At 46.2% G+C, this 26,143-nt stretch overlaps 1 protein-coding gene across 2 annotated transcripts in view; it reads right to left on the bottom strand.

Moving 5' to 3' along the window:
- Positions 1-818: 818 nt before the first annotated feature.
- The window catches only part of LOC115190207 (paladin), a 146,331-nt gene continuing 121,006 nt past the window's right edge, over positions 819-26,143 (bottom strand). The window contains exon 21 of one of the 2 annotated variants that reach the window (XM_029748704.1): positions 819-1,986. In XM_029748704.1, coding sequence (XP_029604564.1) covers positions 1,837-1,986 — 150 coding nt within the window. In that variant the 3' untranslated portion in view covers positions 819-1,836. The remainder of the gene's footprint in view (positions 1,987-26,143) is intronic. The other variant, XM_029748705.1, reaches the window with a different exon arrangement.

Below are 26,143 nucleotides of genomic sequence, written 5' to 3'. Positions count from 1 at the left end.
CCTCATAATATTTTGTTGACACACCTAAAAATGCAGTTCATAACAACACAGACAGAAGACGGCAGGAGATGGGAGAGAAGAGGACACCGTGTGGGGGTGGACGACTAGTTACTGCACTACTTTTGACCAGAGCACAATGGACCCACGTCAAAAGTAGTGCACTACTGTTTGGAATGGGGTGAAATTTGGGACACACCCAATATCCCAAGATGAGGGGGGGGGGGGGGGGGCACCTTTTACTGAAGTTGGAAACCTCAAATGAGTGGGTTGCATGAATGGTTTCAGCAGCTGTTCCAAGGATGCAGAGATATCAGTTAAAGGAAGAATCTGGGATTAGTAGATATATATGGTCACTGCTTAGAGCTCAGTCTGTGAATTTGAGAGTGGCTCCATTTCTCCAGTTCCATCCCTCAGCTGTTTACCGAAACAGGTGGCAGAGAGACGGCTTTGTTATTGTTTCAATCCCATATTAACCCTTTAAAAAGGGGAAATTCACAGTTCAAAACACAAAGTGTCCACCCCACCACTGTTTTGGTAAAAGGCTGAGGGATGGTGCTGGAAAAATGTAACCACTCAAATTCATAGACGGCGCCATGGATACAAGGACAGACCATCCATGATATCAACATTATAGTTGAACCATGTTTTGAGGCTATACAGTGTTTACATTGACATCGTTTACAAACCTTGGAGTAAAACAAGCGTATATTACGGGTTCTGATGGGGTACGACAGTTGGATTTAACGCGAGGCGTTTAGAAGTTATATTCTTCAAGGATCAATTGGTATATATCATTATTGAATATCTAAAAATGGATGAACCTTATGCAGATTACCCCTTTAATGATTGGAGAAACGTCTGTGAAGAACTGAGGACCGAGGCACATGCAAACAGCAGTAAAACACAGAGCAGAAGCTTAGCTTTGGCAGCATCTACAGCAGTTTGGCAAACCAATACTTGGGAGTGGACTTGGAGACACTGATACTGTATGTTAATTAAAAGTAACAGAAATGTATTCAATCTAAACAAAGAAGCTGTCATTTTAAAAGTCTGCAGTTTCAACTATATTTTAAACTGGAGAAACTTTCAAATACATTCTAGTACAGACAAATCCAATTCTGTCTTCTGGTTAAGGTGGTGTCTATTTAACCGGCAGAATATTTATGGCGGTGGAGTTCCGCTAACCCAAAGTTTAAGCCTTTCCCTACCTCTAACCCTTAGCGTAACCTCAAACTAACCTTAACATAACCCTTGTTTCTAACCCTAAATGTAACCCTACTTTAAACCTTCATTTCAACCCCTAAGCTGTTTGTTCTGCCAGGTGAATATACACCTCCTTTGATAAACCTATATGGCCCATACTAATGAGGCAGTTCTCGCCTGTTCTTTCATTAAACAAAAAGGACTAAATATGAATTCATTCTCCTCCTATATTAACAATGAAACAATAGAGCAAATGAGACTAAATGTCAGCTTGAATCTTGGCGTCAGTCAGAACAGACGCATCAGAACCAGGAAATACCAACTGACAGTACTAAAACAGTAATCCATTCAAACACTAAATTACATTGGTAGTGGGTTTGAAAAAAGCACTATTATAATAATACAGTATCGGAGTGATATGAGGGTAAAATACAAAGCACATTTTAAAATACAAAGCATTATTGCATTTTAAAGGTATAAAAAAAGAAAAGCACAGGAGGACATAGGTTGCATAAAATGGCACCCTAATCCCTTTAGAGTGCAGAGGGCTCTGGTCAAAAGTAGTGAACTACATAGGGAATAGAGTACCATTTCAGAAGCAGCCATAGTCTGGCAGTTCACAGTGATCTCAGCTCAGATGAACGCCCCCCTGAAGGGACGTGATTGGATGTTCTGTCGTTGCCAGCGGCAGCGGAGCCTGGCGAGTGGCGTGTCCCGAAGGTTCTCAAACTCAGAGAAACCCAGCTGGTTGAGAAGGTCGTACACCCCGGCCCTGGCTGCCACCTACAGGAGGAACACAGGAGGAGAGATACACAATGTAAAGACCACAGCAGGAGGAACAGGAGGAGAGAAACACAATGTAAAGACCACAGCAGGAGGAACAGGAGGAACACAGGAGGACAGAAACACAATGTAAAGACCACAGCAGGATAAACAGGAGGAACACAGGAGGACAGAAACACAATGTAAAGACCACAGCAGGAGGAACAGGAGGAACACAGGAGGAGAGAAACACAATGTAAAGACCACAGCAGGAGGAACAGGAGGAACACAGGAGGACAGAAACACAATGTAAAGACCACAGCAGGAGAAACAGGAGGAACACAGGAGGACAGAAACACAATGTAAAGACCACAGCAGGATAAACAGGAGGAACACAGGAGGACAGAAACACAATGTAAAGACCACAGCAGGAGGAACAGGAGGAAGACATGAACAGAACGCGATTCAAGAAGGATCCACACACAATGAGCAAAGACCAGAGCAGAGCAGCCACCTGGGAGAGCCACAGCAGGAGGATCACAGGAGGAGAGAAACACAATGAGCAAATACCAGAGCAGAGCAGCCACCTGGGAGAGCCACAGCAGGAGGATCACAGGAGGAGAGAAACACAATGAGTAAAGACCAGAGCAGAGCAGCCACCTGGGAGAGCCACAGCAGGAGGATCACAGGAGGAGAGAAACACAATGAGTAAAGACCAGAGCAGAGCAGCCACCTGGGAGAGCCACAGCAGGAGGATCACAGGAGGAGAGAAACACAATGAGTAAAGACCGGAGCAGAGCGGCCACCTGGGAGAGCCACAGCAGGAGGATCACAGGAGGAGAGAAACACAATGAGCAAAGACCAGAGCAGAGCAGCCACCTGGGAGAGCCACAGCAGGAGGAACACAGGAGGAGAGAAACACAATGAGCAAAGACCAGAGCAGAGCAGCCACCTGGGAGAGCCACAGCAGGAGGATCACAGGAGGAGAGAAACACAATGAGCAAAGACCAGAGCAGAGCAGCCACCTGGGAGAGCCACAGCAGGAGGATCACAGGAGGACCGAAACACAATGTAAAGACCAGAGCAGAGCAGCCACCTGGGAGAGCCACAGCAGGAGGAACACAGGAGGAGAGAAACACAATGAGTAAAGACCAGAGCAGAGCAGCCACCTGGGAGAGCCACAGCAGGAGGATCACAGGAGGAGAGAAACACAATGAGTAAAGACCAGAGCAGAGCAGCCACCTGGGAGAGCCACAGCAGGAGGATCACAGGAGGAGAGAAACACAATGAGTAAAGACCAGAGCAGAGCAGCCACCTGGGAGAGCCACAGCAGGAGGATCACAGGAGGAACAGGAAAGACAGCTATTGGTTAGAAGACAGCTGGTTGAGGTCACCCACACAACCACAGCAGGAGACACACACAGGAAACAACGAGTTAAGAACAGAACGGGATGAAACATCAATGCACTTTATTTGTGAGTGATCTCTGACCAAAACAGTTGCATTTAACTCTACTTTCAATGTCCTGTTAACATCCTACATAACCACAGGGTCAATGTCCTGTTAACATCCTACATAACCACAGGGTCAATGTCCTGTTAACATCCTACATAACCACAGGGTCAATGTTCTGTTAACATCCTACATAACCACAGGGTCAATGTTCTGTTAACATCCTACATAACCACAGGGTCAATGTTCTGTTAACATCCTACATAACCACAGGGTCAATGTTCTGTTAACATCCTACATAACCACAGGAGATACACAGGGTCAATGTTCTGTTAACATCCTACATAACCACAGGGTCAATGTTCTGTTAACATCCTACATAACCACAGGGTCAATGTCCTGTTAACATCCTACATAACCACAGGAGATACACGGGGTCAATGTTCTGTTAACATCCTACATAACCACAGGGTCAATGTCCTGTTAACATTCTACATAACCACAGGAGATACACAGGGTCAATGTCCTGTTAACATCCTACATAACCACAGGAGATACACAGGGTCAATGTTCTGTTAACATCCTACATAACCACAGGAGATACACAGGGTCAATGTTCTGTTAACATCCTACATAACCACAGGGTCAATGTCCTGTTAACATCCTACATAACCACAGGGTCAATGTCCTGTTAACATCCTACATAACTGGTCCTTCTATCTGACCAACACAGTGGGTTTACTGGTCCTTCTATCTGACCAACACAGTGGTTTTACTGGTCCTTCAATCTGACCAACACAGTGGTTTTACTGGTCCTTCAATCTGACCAACACAGTGGTTTTACTGGTCCTTCAATCTGACCAACACAGTGGTTTAACTGGTCCTTCTATCTGACCAACACAGTGGTTTTACTGGTCCTTCTATCTGATCAACACAGTGGTTTTACTGGTCCTTCAATCTGACCAACACAGTGGTTTTACTGGTCCTTCTATCTGACCAACACAGTGGTTTTACTGGTCCTTCTATCTGACCAACACAGTGGTTTTACTGGTCCTTCTATCTGACCAACACAGTGGTTTTACTGGTCCTTCTATCTGACCAACACAGTGGTTTTACTGGTCCTTCTATCTGACCAACACAGTGGTTTTACTGGTCCTTCAATCTGACCAACACAGTGGTTTTACTGGTCCTTTTATCTGTCCAACACAGTGGTTTAACTGGTCCTTCAATCTGACCAACACAGTGGTTTTACTGGTTCTTCTATCTGACCAACACAGTGGTTTTACTGGTCCTTCTATCTGACCAACACAGTGGTTTTACTGGTCCTTCAATCTGACCAACACAGTGGTTTTACTGGTCCTTTTATCTGACCAACACAGTGGTTTAACTGGTCCTTCAATCTGACCAACACAGTGGTTTTACTGGTTCTTCTATCTGACCAACACAGTGGTTTTACTGGTCCTTCTATCTGACCAACACAGTGGTTTAACTGGTCCTTCAATCTGACCAACACAGTGGTTTTACTGGTCCACTTTAGAGCGTTTTTACACTACAGTATATTCTCTAGAGGTTGCCCAAAAAATACCTTTAGACCTACTACTGAAGCATAAACTTCTCACGTCTCTTAAGCCACCTTCGGAGGTTGCGGGTGAGACTCTCTCTCTCCCGCTCTCTCTCTCTCTCCCGCTCTCTCCTTCCCCCTCTCTCTCTCCTTCCAAGCAGTCGGATGTAAACAGAATTGTCTCGTGAAGCCAAATGCTCCTACAGTAACAATCAACCCATGAGCAACAGAAAAGGAACACTGCACTTTTGATCAAACACTTGATTTAGGATAAAGCTGATCCCAACTGACCCTGTTTCCTGGTGATAGTGGATAATACATAATTATTCCTCCTTCTGGCTCCTCCTGAACCAACACAGTTGTTTTCAATTCTACTTACACCTAAATCAATTAACATGTTTTATAATATTTGAAGAAAAAAATAGATATTTGACCCAACTCTCCTCTCCTCTCTCTCTCTCTCGCTCTGCGCGACACCTGGTCTATCGCTCTGCGCGACACCTGGTCTCTCGCTCTGCGCGACACCTGGTCTCTCACTCCTCATCAGCCTGGCAACACGTAAGTCTAGTATTCCGCTGTGAAGGTGGAGAAGCAACATCCCCCTTCTGCTCCGGCTCTTCCCTAGAGAACTGGAGCAGTGAAGCCCTGAGGGGGTTACTTCCCTAGAGAACTGGAGCAGTGAAGCCCTGAGGAGGTTACTTCCCTAGAGAACTGGAGCAGTGAAGCCCTGAGGAGGTTACTTCCCTAGAGAACTGGAGCAGTGAAGCCCTGAGGGGGTTACTTCCCAAGAGAACTGGAACAGTGAAGCCCTGAGGAGGTTACTTCCCTAGAGAACTGGAGCAGTGAAGCCCTGAGGAGGTTACTTCCCTAGAGAACTGGAGCAGTGAAGCCCTGAGGAGGTTACTTCCCTAGAGAACTGGAGCAGTGAAGCCCTGAGGGGGTTACTTCCCTAGAGAACTGGAGCAGTGAAGCCCTGAGGAGGTTACTTCCCTAGAGAACTGGAGCAGTGAAGCCCTGAGGAGATTACTTCCCTAGAGAACTGGAGCAGTGAAGCCCTGAGGAGGTTACTTCCCTAGAGAACTGGAGCAGTGAAGCCCTGAGGAGGTTACTTCCCTAGAGAACTGGAGCAGTGAAGCCCTGAGGAGGTTACTTCCCTAGAGAACTGGAGCAGTGAAGCCCTGAGGAGGTTACTTCCCTAGACAACTGGAGCAGTGAAGCCCTGACTTCCCTAGAGACCTGGAGCTGGGTCAAGCTGACTCATGGTTGGTCAACAAACTGTGTGGCTCAGTTGGTAGAGCATGGTGTTTGCAACGCCAGGGTTGTGGGTTCGATTCCCATGGGGGACCAGAAAAGAAAAATGTATGAAATGTATGCATTCACTACTGTAAGTTGCTCTGGATAAGAGTGTCTGCTAAATGCCTAAAATGTAAATGTAACTGTCCACTGATGGTAAGCAGTACCACCATTAAAAGGGTCACAGCTTGTTGAGTTTACTCTACCTGCCATTTACAATGGACCCTAACCAACCAAAAGAGGACCTCCATTAGGACCCTAGCCCTAACCAACCAAAAGAGGACCTCCATTAGGACCCTAGCCCTAACCAACCAAAAGAGGACCTCCATTAGGACCCTAGCCCTAACCAACCAAAAGAGGATCTCCATTAGGACCTTAGCCCTAACCAACCAAAAGAGGACCTCCATCCTAACAAGAGCCCAATAGGACCCCAACACACACACTAACTGTTGACTTAACTAGCCTGCAGACTTAACTAGCCTGTAGACTTAACTAGCCTGTAGGCTAATCCAATGATTTATAAACATATACAATGCCTATGGACTAATCCAGCAAATTGCTCGGTCCACAGGGTGTCTGGAAATTATTCTGTGACACTGAAAGAGCCGCTGCTCTGACTTGATCAAAGTAGATAAGTCTTGACTTGGCTGAACAAAACTAAATAGTGAGTAAGTGACCAACTTCAAAGAGCTACCTAATCTAAATAGAACTGAGTCTAAAATGGGACCCTATTCCCTATGCGGACCCTGGTCAAAAGAAGTGCACTATATAGGGAATAGGGTCCCATTTCAGACTCAGTTCTGTTTAGATCAGGTAGCTCTTTGAAGTTGGCCACTTACTCACTATTTATTTGACCTACATTTTTTTCACCACAAATATACTTCGGATAAATTCAACTCAGACGGCTATGGTTTTAACATTTACATACATTTAGCCTACGTGGAATCAGAAATGCTGTTACTAGAAGATATGGGGTGCTAATGAGGTATTTACATTCCAATATTTACTTTAAAGATGCACCGGGAATGACAAATGGTAAACACTAAGGTTATGGAGACCATATGAGTCTATGGAGAAACTGCTGAAGACATTGGCTGCGTCCCAAACAGTGGTACCCTATTCCCTTTATTGTGTAGTACTTCTGACCAGAGCCCCATATTCCTTATTCCCTATATAGTGCACTACTTTTGACCAGAGCCCCTTTAGTCTGGAAAACCCGACCCGGCAACAGTGACTCTTTTGGCAACTTCTGGGGTGGGTCCTCTTCAGACAGGCAACTCTCCTAACAAATCACAAGCCACAACGTCGCGATTCAAAACCAACGTTTCCAGGCAAAGCCTTTGCAGTGGTTTTACTTTGCTACCTGACGGTTTTTACTTTTTCATTACCGTATATTTTTACTTTTTCCCTCACTCAACTTTTATTTTATTTTATTTTTTTCAACTTTCCTACCCCGGAGGTTTTATCTGGACATGGTTCGTCAGGACTTCAAACAGCCGAAGCTAAGTAACATTAACATGATGCCTTCTAATTGCAGTCGTTGTACTCATAATATACAGGAGAACGATCGCCTTACGGCAAGGATAGCTGTGTTGCAAGCCCAGCTTCAGACGCAATCGTTAGGCAAGGGTAATTTCAGTGTAGGAAAGGATGAAACAGCGTCTGTGCCACCAGCAAGTACAGATAGTAACGTTAGTATAAACCCCCTCGCACGGTCCCCGCAGCCGGACATCTTTCTCATGGTTTCTGGAGGGAAACGCTGTAGGAATGCTCAACCGGTGTCGCTTATTAAGCCGACAGAAACTTTCAACCGGTTCTCCCCGTTAAGCGAGTCGGAGTCGGAGGCCGAGACTTCTCTGGTCTCTGCTCCTCCCGTTGTGGGGTCTGAGACGCCGACGGCTCCCACCATTAGCTCTGACAAATTGAAAACCCTAGTCATTGGCGACTCCATTACCCGCAGTATTAGACTTAAAACTAATCATCCAGCGATCATACACTGTTTACCAGGGGGCAGGGCTACCGACGTTAAGGCTAATCTAAAGACGGTGCTGGCTAAAGCTAAAACTGGCGAGTGTAGAGAGTATAGAGATATTGTTATCCATGTCGGCACCAACGATGTTAGGATGAAACAGTCAGAGGTCACCAAGCGCAACATAGCTTCAGCATGTAAATCAGCTAGAAAGATGTGTCGGCATCGATTAATTGTCTCTGGCCCCCTCCCAGTTAGGGGGAGTGATGAGCTCTACAGCAGAGTCTCACAACTCAATCGCTGGATGAAAACTGTTTTCTGCCCCTCCCAAAAGATAGAATTTGTAGATAACTGGCCCTCTTTCTGGGATTCACCCACAAACAGGACCAAGCCTGGCCTGCTGAGGAGTGACGGACTCCATCCTAGCTGGAGGGGTGCTCTCATCTTATCTACGAACATAGACAGGGCTCTAACTCCTCTAGCTCCACAATGAAATAGGGTGCAGGCCAGGCAACAGGCTGTTAGCCAGCCTGCCAGCTTAGTGGAGTCTGCCACTAGCACAGTTAGCGTAGTCAGCTCAGCTTTCCCCATTGAGACCGTGTCTGTGCCTCGATCTAGGTTGGGCAAAATTAAAAATGGCGGTGTTCGCTTCAGTAATCTTACTAGTATAAAGACCTCCTCCATTCCTGCCATTATTGAAAGAGATTGTGATACTTCACATCTCAAAATTGGGTTACTTAATGTTAGATCCCTCACTTCCAAGGCAGTTATAGTCAATGAACTAATCACTGATCATAATCTTGATGTGATTGGCCTGACTGAAACATGGCTTAAGCCTGATGAATTTACTGTGCTAAATGAGGCCTCACCCCCTGGTTACACTAGTGACCATACCCCCCGTGCATCCGGCAAAGGCGGAGGTGTTGCTAACATTTACGATAGCAAATTTCAATTTACAAAAAAAAAACAATGACGTTTTCGTCTTTTGAGCTTCTAGTCATGAAATCTATGCAGCCTACTCAATCACTTTTTATAGCTACTGTTTACAGGCCTCCTGGGCCATATGCAGTGTTCCTTACTGAGTTCCCCGAATTCCTATCGGATCTTGTAGTCATAGCAGATAATATTCTAATTTTTGGTGACTTTAACATTCACATGGAAAAGTCCACAGACCCACTCCAAAAGGCTTTCGGAGCCATCATCGACTCAGTGGGTTTTGTCCAACATGTCTCTGGACCTACTCACTGCCACAGTCATACTCTGGACCTAGTTTTGTCCCATGGAATAAATGTTGTGGATCTTAATGTTTTTCCTCATAATCCTGGATTATCGGACCACCATTTTATTGCGTTTACAATTGCAACAAATAATCTGCTCAGACCCCAACCAAGGAAGATTAAAAGTCGTGCTATAAATTCTCAGACAACCCAAAGATTCCTTGATGCCCTTCCAGACTCCCTCTGCCTACCCAAGGACGTCAGAGGACAAGAATCAGTTAACCACCTAACCGAGGAACTCAATTTAACCTTGCGCAATACCCTAGATGCAGTTGCACCCCTAAAAATTAAAAACATCTGTCATAAGAAACTAGCTCCCTGGTATACAGAAAATACACGAGCTCTGAAGTAAGCTTCCAGAAAATTGGAACGGAAATGGCGCCACACTAAACTGGAAGTCTTCCGACTAGCTTGGAAAGACAGTACCGTGCAGTATCGAAGAGCCCTCACTGCTGCACGATCATCCTATTTTTCCAACTTAATTGAGGAAAATAAGAACAATCCGAAATTTCTTTTTGACACTGTCGCAAAGCTAACTAAAAAGCAGCATTCGCAAATGGAGGATGGCTTTCACTTCAGCAGTAATAAATTTATGAACTTCTTTGAGGAAAAGATCATGATCATTAGAAAGCAAATTACGGACTCCTCTTTAAATCTGGGTATTCCTCCAGGGCTCCATTGTCCTGAGTCTGCACAACTCTGCCAGGACCTAGGATCAAGGGAGATACTAAAGTGTTTTAGTACTATATCTCTTGCCATAATGATGAAAATAATCATGGCCTCCAAACCCTCAAGCTGCATACTGGACCCTATTCCAACTAAACTACTGAAAGAGCTGCTTCCTGTGCTTGGCCCTCCTATGTTGAACATAATAAACGGCTCTCTATCCACCGGATGTGTACCAAGCTCACTAAAAGTGGCAGTAATAAAGCCTCTCTTGAAAAAGCCGAATCTTGACCCAGAAATTATAAAAAACTATCGGCCTATATCGAATCTTCCATTCCTCTCAAAAATTTTAGAAAAAGTTGTTGCGCAGCAACTCACTGCCTTCCTGAAGACAAACAATGTATACGAAACGCTTCAGTCTGGTTTTAGACCCCATCATAGCACTGAGACTGCACTTGTGAAGGTGGTAAATGACCTTTTAATGACGTCAGACCGAGGCTCTGCATCTGTCCTCATGCTCTTAGATCTTAGTGCCGCTTTTGATACCATCGATCACCACATTCTTTTGGAGAGATTGGAAACCCAAATTGGTCTACATGGACAAGTTCTGGCCTGGTTTAGATCTTATCTGTCGGAAAGATATCAGTTTGTCTCTGTGAATGGTTCATCCTCTGACAAATCAATTGTAAATTTCGGTGTTCCTCAAGGTTCCATTCTAGGACCACTATTGTTTTCACTATATATTTTACCTCTTGGGGATGTCATTCGAAAACATAATGTTAAATTTCACTGCTATGCGGACGACACACAGCTGTACATTTCAATGAAACATGGTGAAGCCCCAAAATTGCCCTCGCTAGAAGCCTGTGTTTCAGACATAAGGAAGTGGATGGCTGCAAATTTTCTACTTTTAAACTCGGACAAAACAGAGATGCTTGTCCTAGGTCCCAAGAAACAAAGAGATCTTCTGTTGAATCTGACAATTAATCTGGATGGTTGTACAGTCGTCTCAAATAAAACTGTGAAGGACCTCGGCGTTACTCTGGACCCTGATCTCTCTTTTGAAGAACATATCAAGACTGCTTCAAGGACAGCTTTTTTCCATCTACGTAACATTGCAAAAATCTGAAACTTTCTGTCCAAAAATGACGCAGAAAAATTAATCCATGCTTTTGTTACTTCTAGGCTCGACTACTGCAATGCTCTACTTTCCGGCTACCCGGATAAAGCACTAAACAAACTTCAGTTAGTGCTAAATACGGCTGCTAGAATCCTGACTAGAACCAAAAAGTTTGATCATATTACTCCAGTGCTAGCCTCCCTACACTGGCTTCCTGTTAAGGCAAGGGCTGATTTCAAGGTTTTACTGCTAACCTACAAAGCATTACATGGGCTTGCTCCTACCTATCTTTCCGATTTGGTCCTGCCGTACATACCTACACGTACGCTACGGTCACAAGACGCAGGCCTCCTAATTGTCCCTAGAATTTCTAAGCAAACGGCTGGAGGTAGGGCTTTCTCCTATAGAGCTCAATTTTTATGGAATGGTCTGCCTACCCATGTGAGAGACGCAGACTCAGTCTCAACCTTTAAGTCTTTACTGAAGACTTATCTCTTCAGTAGGTCCTATGATTAAGTATAGTCTGGCCCAGGAGTGTGAAGGTGAACGGAAAGGCTGGAGCAACGAACCACCCTTGCTGTCTCTGCCTTGTCGGTTCCCCTCTTCCCACTGGGATTCTCTGCCTCTAACCCTTTTACAGGGGCTGAGTCACTGACTTACTGGTGTTCTTCCATGCCGTCCATGGGAGGGGTGCGTCACTTGAGTAGGTTGAGCCACTGACGTGGTCTTCCTGTCTGGGTTGGCGCCCCCCCCTTGGGTTGTGCCGTGGCGGAGTTCTTTGTGGGCTATACTCGGCCTTGTCTTCGGACGGTAAGTTGGTGGTTGTAGATATCCCTCTAGTGGTGTGGGGGCTGTGCCTTGGCATAGTGGGTGGGGTTATATCCTGCCTGTTTGGCCCTGTCCGGGGGTATCATCGGATGGGGCCACAGTGTCTTCTGATCCCTCCTGTCTCAGCTTCCAGTATTTATGCTGCAGTAGTTTATGTGTCGGGGGGCTAGGGTCAGTCTGTTACATCTGGAGAATTCTCTTGTCTTATCCGGTGTCCTGTGTGAATGTAAATATGCTCTCTCTAATTCTCTCTTTCTCTCTTTCTTTCTCTCGGAGGACCTGAGCCCTAGGACCATGCCTCAGGACTACCTGGCATGATGACTCCTTGCTGTCCCCAGTCCACCTGGCCATGCTGCTGCTCCAGTTTCAACTGTTCTGCCTGCGGCTACGGAACCCTGACCTGTTCACCGGACGTGCTTGTTGCACCCTCGACAACTACTATGATTATTATTATTTGACCATGCTGGTCATTTACGAACATTTTAACATCTTGACCATGTTCTGTTATAATATCCACCCGGCACAGCCAGAAGAGGACTGGCCACCCCTCATAGCCTGGTTCCTCTCTAGGTTTCTTCCTAGGTTTTTGGCCTTTCTCAGGAGTTTTTCCTAGGGAGTTTTTCCCAGCCACCGTGCTTCTTTCACATGCATTGCTTGCTGTTTGGGGTTTTAGGCTGGGTTTCTGTACAGCACTTTGAGATTTCAGCTGATGTACGAAGGGCTATATAAATAAATTGGATTTGATTTTTGATTTTGAAGGTAGTTGATGCAAATTTGCCAGTAGCCAATTACAAAATGCACTCCTGAAAGAAAAAACTCTGATCTCCATCTGGCTAGTTACTATTTAGTATTTTATTTAAGTGGATAAAGTAGAGATGTGGGCATGGTTCCTCTAAGCCAAAAGAGTCCATCATTGAAACCAGACCCATGTCCCTGTTGCCTGGGGTTGGGTTTTCCAGACTAAGAGCCCTATGGATGCCATTTGGAACCCAGCCATTTTCAGTCTCTGCTGGAGAGTTGTTGGGTATGTGAAACATGCTGAAGGACCTATTGGGGAACAATGGTTGAGATAATCGTTGTTTGGCAATATCCCTTACTCTTCAACCATTGATTATAGCTTAGAAAGCCAGCATTGTAAGACAGCAAAGAAAGCAGACCTTGTGGTATAATGCTGTGGCCTTGTCTCTGACCATGCTACATTGAATGCTCCAACATAACCCAGATTATGTAGCACTGCAAGCATTTTCAACCATCTACTGTGTCACTGTTGGAGAAATATTTTCAGCAACTCAGCAAGAATCCATGAGACCTTATCCATTCTAAGCTGATTCATTCAGAACAAAACAAGATGTACAGCTCCATCAATGGTGTAGCATAGTACTCACTATCCAGGAAACACAGAGACATTTACATAGTCATTTAGCACACGCTCTTACCCAGAGTGACTTGCAGTTAGGTGGTTTTCTCACCTTAAGATGAAGGCACTAATCAAAGTCAGTACATAACTCTGCAGTAAACAAATCCCCCAATGACCCATAGCTAACTGGAAACACTACAGAATGGGTCCAGCCAAACTGACCATACAGCAGGTTTGATTCCCAACTGACCAGGAATCCATAGATTTAACATGAAAATAATTCCACTAAAGAATGGGTCCAGCAGAGGTATATGACTCCAGGTCCATCAGTAGGACTCCAGGTCCATCAGTAGGACTCCAGGTCCATCAGTATGGCTCCAGGTCCATCAGTATGGCTCCAGGTCCATCAGTATGGCTCCAGGTCCATCAATCAGTAGGACTCCAGGTCCATCAGTAGGACTCCAGGTCCATCAGTATGGCTCCAGGTCCATCAATCAGTAGGACTCCAGGTCCATCAGTATGGCTCCAGGTCCATCAATCAGTAGGACTCCAGGTCCATCAGTAGGACTCCAGGTCCATCAGTAGGACTCCAGGTCTATCAGTAGGACTCCAGGTCCATCAGTAGGACTCCAGGTCCATCAGTATGGCTCCAGGTCCATCAGTATGGCTCCAGGTCCATCAGTATGACTCCAGGTCCATCAGTTGATGGACTCCAGGTCCATCAATCAGTATGACTCCAGGTCCATCAATCAGTATGACTCCAGGTCCATCAGTAGGACTCCAGGTCCATCAGTAGGACTCCAGGTCCATCAGTAGGACTCCAGGTCCATCAGTTGATGGACTCCAGGTCCATCAATCAGTATGACTCCAGGTCCATCAGTAGGACTCCAGGTCCATCAGTAGGACTCCAGGTCCATCAGTAGGACTCCAGGTCCATCAGTAGGATTCCAGGTCCATCAGTAGGACTCCAGGTCCATCAGTAGGGCTCCAGGTCCATCAGTATGGCTCCAGGTCCATCAGTATGACTCCAGGTCCATCAGTATGACTCCAGGCCCATCAGTAGGACTCCAGGTCCATCAATCAGTAGGACTCCAGGTCCATCAGTAGGACTCCAGGTCCATCAGTATGGCTCCATCAGTAGGACTCCAGGTCCATCAACCAGTAGGACTCCAGGTCCATCAACCAGTAGGACTCCAGGTCCATCAACCAGTAGGACTCCAGGTCCATCAGTATGACTCCAGGTCCATCAGTAGGACTCCAGGTCCATCAGTAGGACTCCAGGTCCATCAATCAGTAGGACTCCAGGTCCATCAGTATGGCTCCATCAGTATGGCTCCAGGTCCATCAGTAGGACTCCAGGTCCATCAACCAGTAGGACTCCAGGTCCATCAACCAGTAGGACTCCAGGTCCATCAGTATGACTCCAGGTCCATCAGTAGGACTCCAGGTCCATCAGTATGGCTCCAGGTCCATCAGTATGACTCCAGGTCCATCAGTAGGACTCCAGGTCCATCAGTTGATGGACTCCAGGTCCATCAGTATGACTCCAGGTCCATCAATCAGTATGACTCCAGGTCCATCAGTAGGACTCCAGGTCCATCAGTAGGACTCCAGGTCCATCAGTAGGACTCCAGGTCCATCAACCAGTAGGACTCCAGGTCCATCAACCAGTAGGACTCCAGGTCCATCAACCAGTAGGACTCCAGGTCCATCGGTATGACTCCAGGTCCATCAGTATGGCTCCAGGTCCATCAGTAGGACTCCAGGTCCATCAATCAGTAGGACTCCAGGTCCATCAATCAGTAGGACTCCAGGTCCATCAATCAGTAGGACTCCAGGTCCATCAATCAGTAGGACTCCAGGTCCATCAATCAGTAGGACTCCAGGTCCATCAATCAGTAGGACTCCAGGTCCATCAGTAGGACTCCAGGTCCATCACTCCAGGTCCATCAGTAGGACTCCAGGTCCATCAGTATGGCTCCAGGTCCATCAGTATGACTCCAGGTCCATCAGTATGACTCCAGGCCCATCAGTATGGCTCCAGGTCCATCAATCAGTATGACTCCAGGTCCATCAATCAGTAGGACTCCAGGTCCATCAATCAGTAGGACTCCAGGTCCATCAATCAGTAGGACTCCAGGTCCATCAATCAGTAGGACTCCAGGTCCATCAGTAGGACTCCAGGTCCATCAGTAGGACTCCAGGTCCATCAGTAGGACTCCAGGTCCATCAGTAGGGCTCCAGGTCCATCAGTAGAACTCCAGGTCCATCAATCAGTATGACTCCAGGTCCATCAATCAGTATGACTCCAGGTCCATCAATCAGTATGACTCCAGGTCCATCAGTATGACTCCAGGTCCATCAGTAGGACTCCAGGTCCATCAGTATGACTTCATCAGTATGGCTCCAGGTCCATCAGTATGACTCCATCAGTATGGCTCCAGGTCCATCAGTATGACTCCAGGTCCATCAGTATGACTCCATCAGTATGACTCCAGGTCCATCAGTATGACTCCAGGTCCATCAGTAGGACTCCATCAGTATGACTCCAGGTCCATCAGTAGGACTCCATCAGTATGGCTCCAGGTCCATCAGTATGACTCCATCAGTATGGCTCCAGGTCCATCAGTATGACTCCATCAGTATGACTCCAGGTCCATCAGTATGACTCCAGGTCCATCAGTATGGCTCCAGGTCCATCAGTATGGCTCCAGGTCCATCAGTATGGCTCCAGGTCCATCAGTATGACACCAGGTCCATCAGTATGACACCAGGTCCATCAGTATGACACCAGGTCCATCAGTATGACTCCATCAGTATGGCTCCAGGTCCATCAGTATGACACCAGGTCCATCAGTATGACACCAGGTCCATCAGTATGACTCCAGGTCCATCAGTATGACTCCAGGTCCATCAGTATGACTCCAGGTCCATCAATCAGTAGGACTCCAGGTCCATCAATCAGTAGGACTCCAGGTCCATCAATCAGTAGGACTCCAGGTCCATCAATCAGTAGGACTCCAGGTCCATCAATCAGTAGGACTCCAGGTCCATCAATCAGTAGGACTCCAGGTCCATCAATCAGTAGGACTCCAGGTCCATCAGTAGGACTCCAGGTCCATCAGTAGGACTCCAGGTCCATCAGTATGACTCCAGGTCCATCAGTATGACTCCAGGTCCATCAGTATGACTCCAGGTCCATCAGTATGGCTCCAGGTCCATCAGTATGGCTCCAGGTCCATCAATCAGTATGACTCCAGGTCCATCAATCAGTATGACTCCAGGTCCATCAATCAGTATGACTCCAGGTCCATCAATCAGTATGACTCCAGGTCCATCAATCAATATGACTCCAGGTCCATCAATCAATATGACTCCAGGTCCATCAGTAGGACTCCAGGTCCATCAGTATGGCTCCAGGTCCATCAATCAGTATGACTCCAGGTCCATCAATCAGTATGACTCCAGGTCCATCCATCAGTAGGACTCCAGGTCCATCAGTAGGAGTCCAGGTCCATCAGTAGGAGTCCAGGTCCATCAGTATGGCTCCAGGTCCATCAGTATGGCTCCAGGTCCATCAGTAGGACTCCAGGTCCATCAGTATGACTCCAGGTCCATCAGTATGGCTCCAGGTCCATCAATCAGTATGACTCCAGGTCCATCAGTATGACTCCAGGTCCATCAGTATGACTCCATCAGTATGACTCCAGGTCCATCAGTAGGACTCCAGGTCCATCAGTATGACTTCATCAGTATGGCTCCAGGTCCATCAGTATGACTCCATCAGTATGGCTCCAGGTCCATCAGTATGACTCCAGGTCCATCAGTATGACTCCATCAGTATGACTCCAGGTCCATCAGTATGACTCCAGGTCCATCAGTAGGACTCCATCAGTATGACTCCAGGTCCATCAGTAGGACTCCATCAGTATGGCTCCAGGTCCATCAGTATGAATCCATCAGTATGGCTCCAGGTCCATCAGTATGACTCCATCAGTATGGCTCCAGGTCCATCAGTATGACTCCAGGTCCATCAGTATGACTCCATCAGTATGGCTCCAGGTCCATCAGTATGACTCCATCAGTATGGCTCCAGGTCCATCAGTATGGCTCCAGGTCCATCAGTATGACACCAGGTCCATCAGTATGACACCAGGTCCATCAGTATGACACCAGGTCCATCAGTATGGCTCCAGGTCCATCAGTATGACACCAGGTCCATCAGTATGACACCAGGTCCATCAGTATGACTCCAGGTCCATCAGTATGACTCCAGGTCCATCAGTATGACTCCATCAGTATGACTCCAGGTCCATCAGTATGACTCCATCAGTATGACTCCAGGTCCATCAGTATGACTCCATCAGTATGACTCCAGGTCCATTGTGTTAAAAGGTTGCTTGGGGACTTAGCCCTTACTGAAGAACTCTGTGTGTCTGGGTATTGGGGAGCGTGTGAGCCTCAGCTGACTCAAGCCAAAGGTGAGCATCGCCGGTGAATAAAGAAGTATTTTCTCTCTCTTTCTCCCTCTCTCTCTCTGGAGTCAGAAAATGAAGCCATCACGGGCAGGAAGGTGTTTATCCCCTTCTCTTCTTATGAAATGGTTTGGGCCCCGGGCCCTGGGCCCTGGCTGAAGTGTGCCTGCCTGTGTGTTGTGTCTGTTCGGTGACTGACTGTCCAGTGTGTAGTGGTGATAGTGAGCAGAGCTGGCAGACTTGGTCTTTCATCTCCTACTGAGAAGATCCCACAGGCCAATACTCATTAGGAGCCTGGCGCCAATGCTAGTACAGGGGTAGTGAGGTGAGTGTGTGTGTGTGTCTGTGAGTTAGGGTCTTGTCCCACAGTCGACTATGTGAAAGGCCCCACATACCAGGCGGCTAAGGTGAACAGGGAGGCCTCTGTAGCACACATCAAAATAGCTGGGCTGACTGATTGGCTGCCCCTCCGGGAGGCATCTGTGGCATCCGCCATACACAAACCTGTTCATTGTACAATGAACCACCTCACGTCTCGTCCGCAAAACAGGCATTTCAGATTTCCTCTGATAATTTTCCTCTGATGCAACGAACATACCGGTACATACAGAGGCAATGTGGCCTAGTTAATGATACGTATGTGGATGTTACACACTGGTAGCTTTTTAACATCTTTGGTTGACGTACCACTTCAACCTACATCAATTCATGGCAAACGAATGTACCGACTCCAACACACACACACACACACACACACACACACACACACACACGCGCACCAGGCAAAGCATCAATACAGGACTACGATGGAATCCTAGTAGTCGACGCTCGTCGGATGTGGCAGGGCTTGCAAACTATCACGGATAACAAAGGGAAGCCCCAGTGATGCGAGCCTACCAGACGAGCTAAATGCCTTCTATGCTTGCCTCGAGGAAAGCAACACTGAAGCATGCATAAGAGCACCAGCTGTTCCAGACGGGGAGGCCAGACAGATTACCAGGACGCGTACTCCGAGTATATACTAACCAGCTGGTAAGTGTCTTCACTGACATTTTCAACCTCTCCCTGACCCAGTCTGTAATACCTACATGTTTCTTTTGACTCATCATGTACGCTGCTGCTACTGCTTATTATCTATCCTTATGCCTAGTCACTTTACCCCTACCTATATGTACATATCTACCTCCATTACGTCGTACACCTGCACATTGACTTCGTACTGGTACCCTGTGTTTATAGCCATGTTATTACCCCTGCACATTGACTTGGTACTGGTACCCTGTGTTTATAGCCATGTTATTACCTCTACACCTGCACATTGACTTGGTACTGGTACCCTGTGTATATAGCCATGTTATTGTTACTCATTGTGGATTTATTCCTTGTGTGATAATTTGTATATTTTGTTCTCTGCATTGTTGGGAAGGGCCTGGTACCCTACTGTAACTGTTAGCCTACACCAGTTTAAGAAGCATGTGACAAATAACATTTGATTTCCCCCTGTTCTCTATGTGCTCAAAACACACAACCAAAGAAAACCAAAGAATAACAACAGGTCAAAGTTGTTGATGTGTTGTACAGTAGGAATCCAATGCATACATTTCCTCCTGCTCTCTAATAGATAGCAGTGTCTGTCTGTGTGCTCAAAAAGATACACAACCAAAGAAAACCATTCAAAGAAATACAAACAGATCAACGAAAACAAACCCAAAATGGGAAAGATCATTGAAGAACCAAAAGAACACGGGAACCAAAGCGTGCGTCATTGTATCCCATCCACCTCACCACTGTGACGCCGTGCTCCATGTGCTGTTTGTTGATGTGGAGAACACATTTACATTTTAGTCATTTAGGAGACGCTCTTATCCAGAGAGACATCCAGGAGGAATTAGGGTTAAGTGCCTTGTTCAAGGTCACATCGATAGATTTTTCACCTAGTCGGCTCTGGGATTCAAATCAGCCACCTTACGGTTACTGGCCCAACGCTCTTAACCGCTAGACAACCTAGAGGTACATCCCAAATGGCACCCTATTCCCTATATAGTGCACTACTTTTAACATTAGCCCAGAGATGATGTGGTTTGTTGCTAGAAAATGGAGTTTGTTGCTAGATAATGTGGTTTGTTGCTAGATAATGTGGTTTGTTGCTAGATAATGGGGTTAGATAATGTGGTTTGTTACTAGATAATGGTGGTTTGTTACTAGATAATGGTGGTTTGTTACTAGATAATGTGGTTTGTTGCTAGATAATGTGGTTTGTTGCTAGATAATGTGGTTTGTTGTGAGATAATGTGGTTTGTTGCGAGATAATGGGGTTAGATAATGTGGGTTTGTTACTATATAATGTGGGTTTGTTAATAGATTGTGTTTTTTTTGCTAAATAATGGGGTTAGATAAGGTGGTTTGTTACTAGATAATGGAGTTTGTTACTAGATAATGATGCTTATTCGAGGAAGGAAAGAGAGGAAGGCTCCACTCTCTCACTTCAGTATCTTACCTAGTTATTTACAGATGAATCTAATTTTGCTCTTTTGTAGCTTTGGCAACTATGTGTGTGTTTTCTATCCCAGTTTGCTCCTCTCCCTGTAGGCTTTACAGACGCTACCCACCCCTTGGCTGCAACCCTTCTAATTTAGTCTACCCTGCGAGCACAACCCATGAGGTATTCCTGGCCTCCGGCAGCGTTTTGAACTGCCGATCTGCGGTCAAGAACGCAGAGTTCATCTCAGCCTATGCTGCCCTTCAGTCCCTAGACTTTTTGTCCCTGATGGAGACATGGATCACCCCAGAGAACACTGCTACTCCAGCTGCTCTCTCTTCATCCGACTACTTTTTCTCTCCTAGTCTGAGAACATCTGGTTGTCGCAATGGTGGCACAGGGCTACTCATTTCTCCTAAGTGGAGATTTTCTCTTTTCTCCCTCCTCACCTGTCCATCTCCTCACTTTAGTTCCATGCTGTCACTTGTTCACTCAAGCTTAACATTGTTGTCATCTATCGCCCACCAGGTGCCCTTAGAGAGTTCCTCAATGAGTTTGACACCTTGATAATTTCATTTCCTGACGATGGCTCACCGCTCTTCGTACTGTGCGGTTCAACCTCCCAACGTCTGCCTTCCGATGAATTTCTTACCAAATCTTTCTTTCCCAGCTTTGCCTCTTTTGACCTCGCCTCTTTTGACCTCACCCTTTCCCAGTCCCTAGAGGCTGTTTGCCTACTAATCTTTCCGCGTCCTATGACTCGCAATGTCCCCTTTCCTCCTGATCGGCTAGGCCTTCCCCTCCTGCTCCGTAGCTGTCACTCATTGCGAGCTTACAGAACAGGACTGCAGGCAGTTGACGAAAATGGAGGAAAACTAAACTTCTAAAATACCTATTGTCCTTTCACTCCCTCCTCTCGACCTTCTCTTCCTCTGTATCCACTGCTAAAGCCACTTTATATCACTCTACATTTTAAGCTTCTGCCTCTAACCCTAGGAAACTCTTTCCACCTTCTCCTCCCTCCGTAATCTTCCATCCCCTCCCCCTCCCTCCCTCCCTCTCTTCGGATGACTTTGTCAACCACTCTGAAAAGAAGGTTAACAACATCCGCTCCTTATTCACTCAGCCTATTGAGTCCGCTGGTCCCACTCACACAGAACTACCCTACGCCTAGACATCCTTCTCCCCTCTCTCTTCAAATTAAATCCTGTGACTAGTGGGGTTCGGCTGCCCGACAACCTGCCCGCTCAACCCCATCCCTTCCTCCCTTCTCCAGACCATCTCTGGAGACTTTCTTCCATTACTCACTTCCCTCATCAACTCCTCCCTGACCACTGGCTGTGTCCCCTCTCTTCAAAAGGGCCTGGGTCACTCCCCTCCTCAAGAAATGATTGGTGGAGTGCTGCAGAGATGGTTGTCCTTCTGGAAGGTTCTCCCATTTCCACAGAGGAACTCTGACCAAGACCCTGACCAAGGCCCTTGCTCAGTTTGGCCGGGCAGCCAGCTCTTGGTGGTTTCAGGTTCTTCCATTTAGGAATGATGGAGGCCACTTCATGGGGACCTTCAATGCTGTAGACATTTTTTGGTACCCTTCCCCAGATCTGTGCCTCGACACAATCGACACTATCTCTGAGCTCTACGGACAATTCCTTATACCTCATGGCTTGGTTTATGCTCTGACATGCACGGTCAAATATAAACAGGTGTGTGCCTTTCCAAATCATGTCCAATCAATAGAATTTACCACAAGTGGACTCTAATCAAGTTGTAGAAACATCTCAAGGATGATCAATGGAAACAGGATGCACCTGAGCTCAATTTCGAGTCTCATAGCAAAGGGTCTGAATAGTTATGTAAATAAGGTATTTCTGTTTTTTTATACATTTGCAAAAAAAATTATAGAAACCTGTTTTCGCCTTTTCATTATGCAGTATTGTGTGTAGATTGATGTGGGAAAAAAATATTCAATCCATTTTAGAATAAGGCTGTAACGTAACAAAATTTTGAAAAATTCAAGGTGTCTGAATACTTTCCAAATGCACGGTACGTTCCTCTCAGGTTCTTGGCCCTTTCCAGAACAACTACCTTGTCCTTGAGCCTCAGGAACTGGGCCTGTCACCTGGGCCTGTGGTGGGTTTTCCAGTCCTGTGGGCGCGCTCCACCTCAATCTTCCCATGGTCCATCTTCAATTTCTCAGAGATCATTTACCTCACTTTGTCCTCAGACTCTGTCCAGGTCTCATGTGGAGATTCTGCAATTCCGTCCACAACCATGTTGTTCTGCCTTGATTGTCCCTGGAGATAATCTGATTTCTCTGTCATTGTTATCATGAATTCACAGACAGAACTGATGTCCTCTCTCAATGACTTAGATTGCGGTCATCTTGCCGTTCTCCTGCAACAGTTCTTCAGGTCCTGGACGTCTCTGATCAGGTCGTTCATTCTTTTATTAGTTGAATCCACCAGTATTTGGACAAAACACTTGAAACTATTTTCTTTGTTGTTGTAACAACTGCTTGTAGAACTCTTTTTGTTCGATTAAAAGATCCTTCACCTGTGATAGAGAGACCACCACTGTCCTCAACGGTTCTCCCGCCGGCTTTGGTCTTCGTCATGGTAGCTATCAACGTAGGTTATACTGTTATTCCACACAGTTCCAGACAGGGTTGGTCACAGGGAAGACTGAATACAACAACAAACAGCAGGGATCTAGACAGCCACAAACCCGGGACAATCCACGGTCCCAGCCACAATGGCTAACCACGTCGCGGGCTGCATTCAAGCCCTCAAGAAAACCCTGCTAGCTTGATAGCTAGCTGCTACGCCAAATAACTCCTCAGACCCGGCCTTGGTCGGCAGGATCACTGGACAGAGAGTAGCAGTCCCAGCAACTCATGCCAACTGCGTCGCGGGATCCAAACTCAAAAGTTAGCAAAAGGGGGTTCAGCTCAATATCAGGAAGGTGTTCCTAATGTTTTGTTCACTCAGTGTATATTCCACCTAATCATAACAGGAAGGATATAGCCCCAACCGACTGAGCAAACCACCGACCTCACATATTTCTGTATTCAACAACTGTTTTCATAGCAATTGTTCCGGTCTATTTTGGAATTCAATGTTTTTATAGTGGGACGAAGGATCTGTTGAAATGGGTTTATTCTAGCTCAGAGACAGGAGGAACAGGGGCGGAGAACAGAGCAATATGTACGGTCAAATTAACATTAGGATGTTTTAAGGTTTGATCCCTTTTGGTTGTTATTGCTGCTCCACTGTTTGTAACAGGAGGATGGTTAAGGAAAGGACAGTAATACCTACAACTAAATCACCTATCTTAGTCTAACATATTGCAATGGTAGAGTCATGTGTGTCTTCAGCTTAAATGGAACCTGATATTCTTTATTTAACTCGGCAAGTCTAGTTAAATCTGTTTATAGCCCATCCAACTACCTCATCCCCATACTGTTATTTTATTTTGCTCCTTTACACCCCAGTATCTCTACTTGCACATTCATCTTCTGCACATCTATCACTCCAGTGTTTAATTGCTAAATTGTAATTACTTCACCACTACGGCCTATTTATTGCCTTATCTCCCTAATCTTACCTAATTTGCACAAACTGTATATAGACTTTTTTCTATTGCGTTATTGACTGTACGTTTGTTTATTCCATGTGTAACTCTGTGTTGTTGTTTGTGTCGCACTGCTTTGCTTTATCTTGGCCAGGTCGCAGTTGTAAATGAGAACTTGTTCTCAACTGGCCTACATGGTTAAATAAAGGTGAAATAAAAAAATCAGTTAAGAACAAATTCTTATTTACAATGACGGCCTAGGAACAGTGTTCAGGGGCAGAACGACAGATATTTACCTTGTCAGCTCGGGGATTCGATCTAGCAACCTTTCGGTTCCTGGCCCAATGCTCTAACCACTAGGCTACCTTCCGCCCCAGGATTAGTGCACTACTTTTGACCAGAGCCCTATGGTAATAGGGTGCCATTTGGGACACATCCAGAGGCAGTGCAGTCGTACCAACCGTACAGCTAAACCAGGCATCTTAGTGTTAACATATTGGAACTGTAGATGAATCAATGTCATGTTTTAGTCTACCTCCTCCAAAACGCCTTAACACTACAAACAGACGCTTTCCAAACCTGACCAGCCTGACCGTGTCCCAAACGGCCATCTATTCCCTCTAGAACACTACAAACAGACGCTTTCCAAACCTGACTAGCCTGACCGTGTCCCAAACGGCCATCTATTCCCTCTAGAACACTACAAACAGACGCTTTCCAAACCTGACCAGCCTGACCGTGTCCCAAACGGCCATCTATTCCCTCTAGAACACTACAAACAGACGCTTTCCAAACCTGACTAGCCTGACCGTGTCCCAAACGGCCATCTATTCCCTCTAGAACACTACAAACAGACGCTTTCCAAACCTGACCAGCCTGACCATGTCCCAAACGGCCACCTATTCCCTCTAGAACACTACAAACAGACGCTTTCAAAACCTGACTAGCCTGACCGTGTCCCAAACAGCCATCTATTCCCTCTAGAACACTAAACAGACACATTCAAAACCTGTTCGTGTCCCAAACAGCCATCTATTCCCTCTAGAACACTAAACAGACACATTCAAAACCTGTTCGTGTCCCAAACAGCCCTCTATTCCCTTCATAGTGGACTACTTTTCACTACTTTGTCAAAAGCAGTGCACTATACTATAAAGGGGTAGGGTGCATTTGGGATTCAGGCATTGATAAGCCTGACATTGATTGGGCTGGAGTGACAATGAAATTATTGCCTTAAAGCAAAGCTTCCTCATATTAGGTTCAGCACTTCCATCAGAGTGGTTCTATAGTACAGTAACAGTCAGCTTCCCTCACAGAGTGGTCCTATAGTACAGTAACAGTCAGCTTCCCTCAGTGGTTCTATAGGACAGTAACAGTCAGCTTCCCTCAGAGTGGTCCTATAGGACAGTAACAGCCAGCTTCCCTCAGACTGGTCCTATAGGACAGTAACAGCCAGCTTCCCTCAGACTGGTCCTATAGGACAGTAACAGCCAGCTTCCCTCAGACTGGTCCTATAGGACAGTAACAGTCAGCTTCCCTCAGTGGTCCTATAGGACAGTAACAGTCAGCTTCCCTCAGACTGGTCCTATAGGACAGTAACAGCCAGACTGTTACTGTACTATAGGACCACTGAGGGAAGCTGGCTGTTACCATTCCCCAGCCTCTTCCTTCAGTCCTAGTTTACCATTCCCCAGCCTCTTCCTTCAGCCCTAGTTTACCATTCCCCAGCCTCTTCCTTCAGTCCTAGTTTACCATTCCTCAGCCTCTTCCTTCAGTCCTAGTTTACCATTCCCCAGCCTCTTCCTTCAGTCCTAGTTTACCATTCCCCAGCCTCTTCCTTCAGTCCTAGTTTACCATTCCTCAGCCTCTTCCTTCAGTCCTAGTTTACCATTCCCCAGCCTCTTCCTTCAGTCCTAGTTTACCATTCCTCAGCCTCTTCCTTCAGTCCTAGTTTACCATTCCTCAGCCTCTTCCTTCAGTCCTAGTTTACCATTCCTCAGCCTCTTCCTTCAGTCCTAGTTTACCATTCCCCAGCCTTCCTTCAGTCCTAGTTTACCATTCCCCAGCCTCTTCCTTCAGTCCTAGTTTAGATTTGTTAATTGCTTTCATCCTGTGTGTTTCTCTTCTGTTT

This window comes from Salmo trutta, unplaced genomic scaffold, assembly GCF_901001165.1.
Source record: "Salmo trutta unplaced genomic scaffold, fSalTru1.1, whole genome shotgun sequence".
Lineage (NCBI taxonomy): Eukaryota > Metazoa > Chordata > Actinopteri > Salmoniformes > Salmonidae > Salmo > Salmo trutta.
The sequence above is the reverse complement of the archived record's forward strand: the minus strand, read 5'-3'. Positions and strand labels throughout refer to the sequence as shown.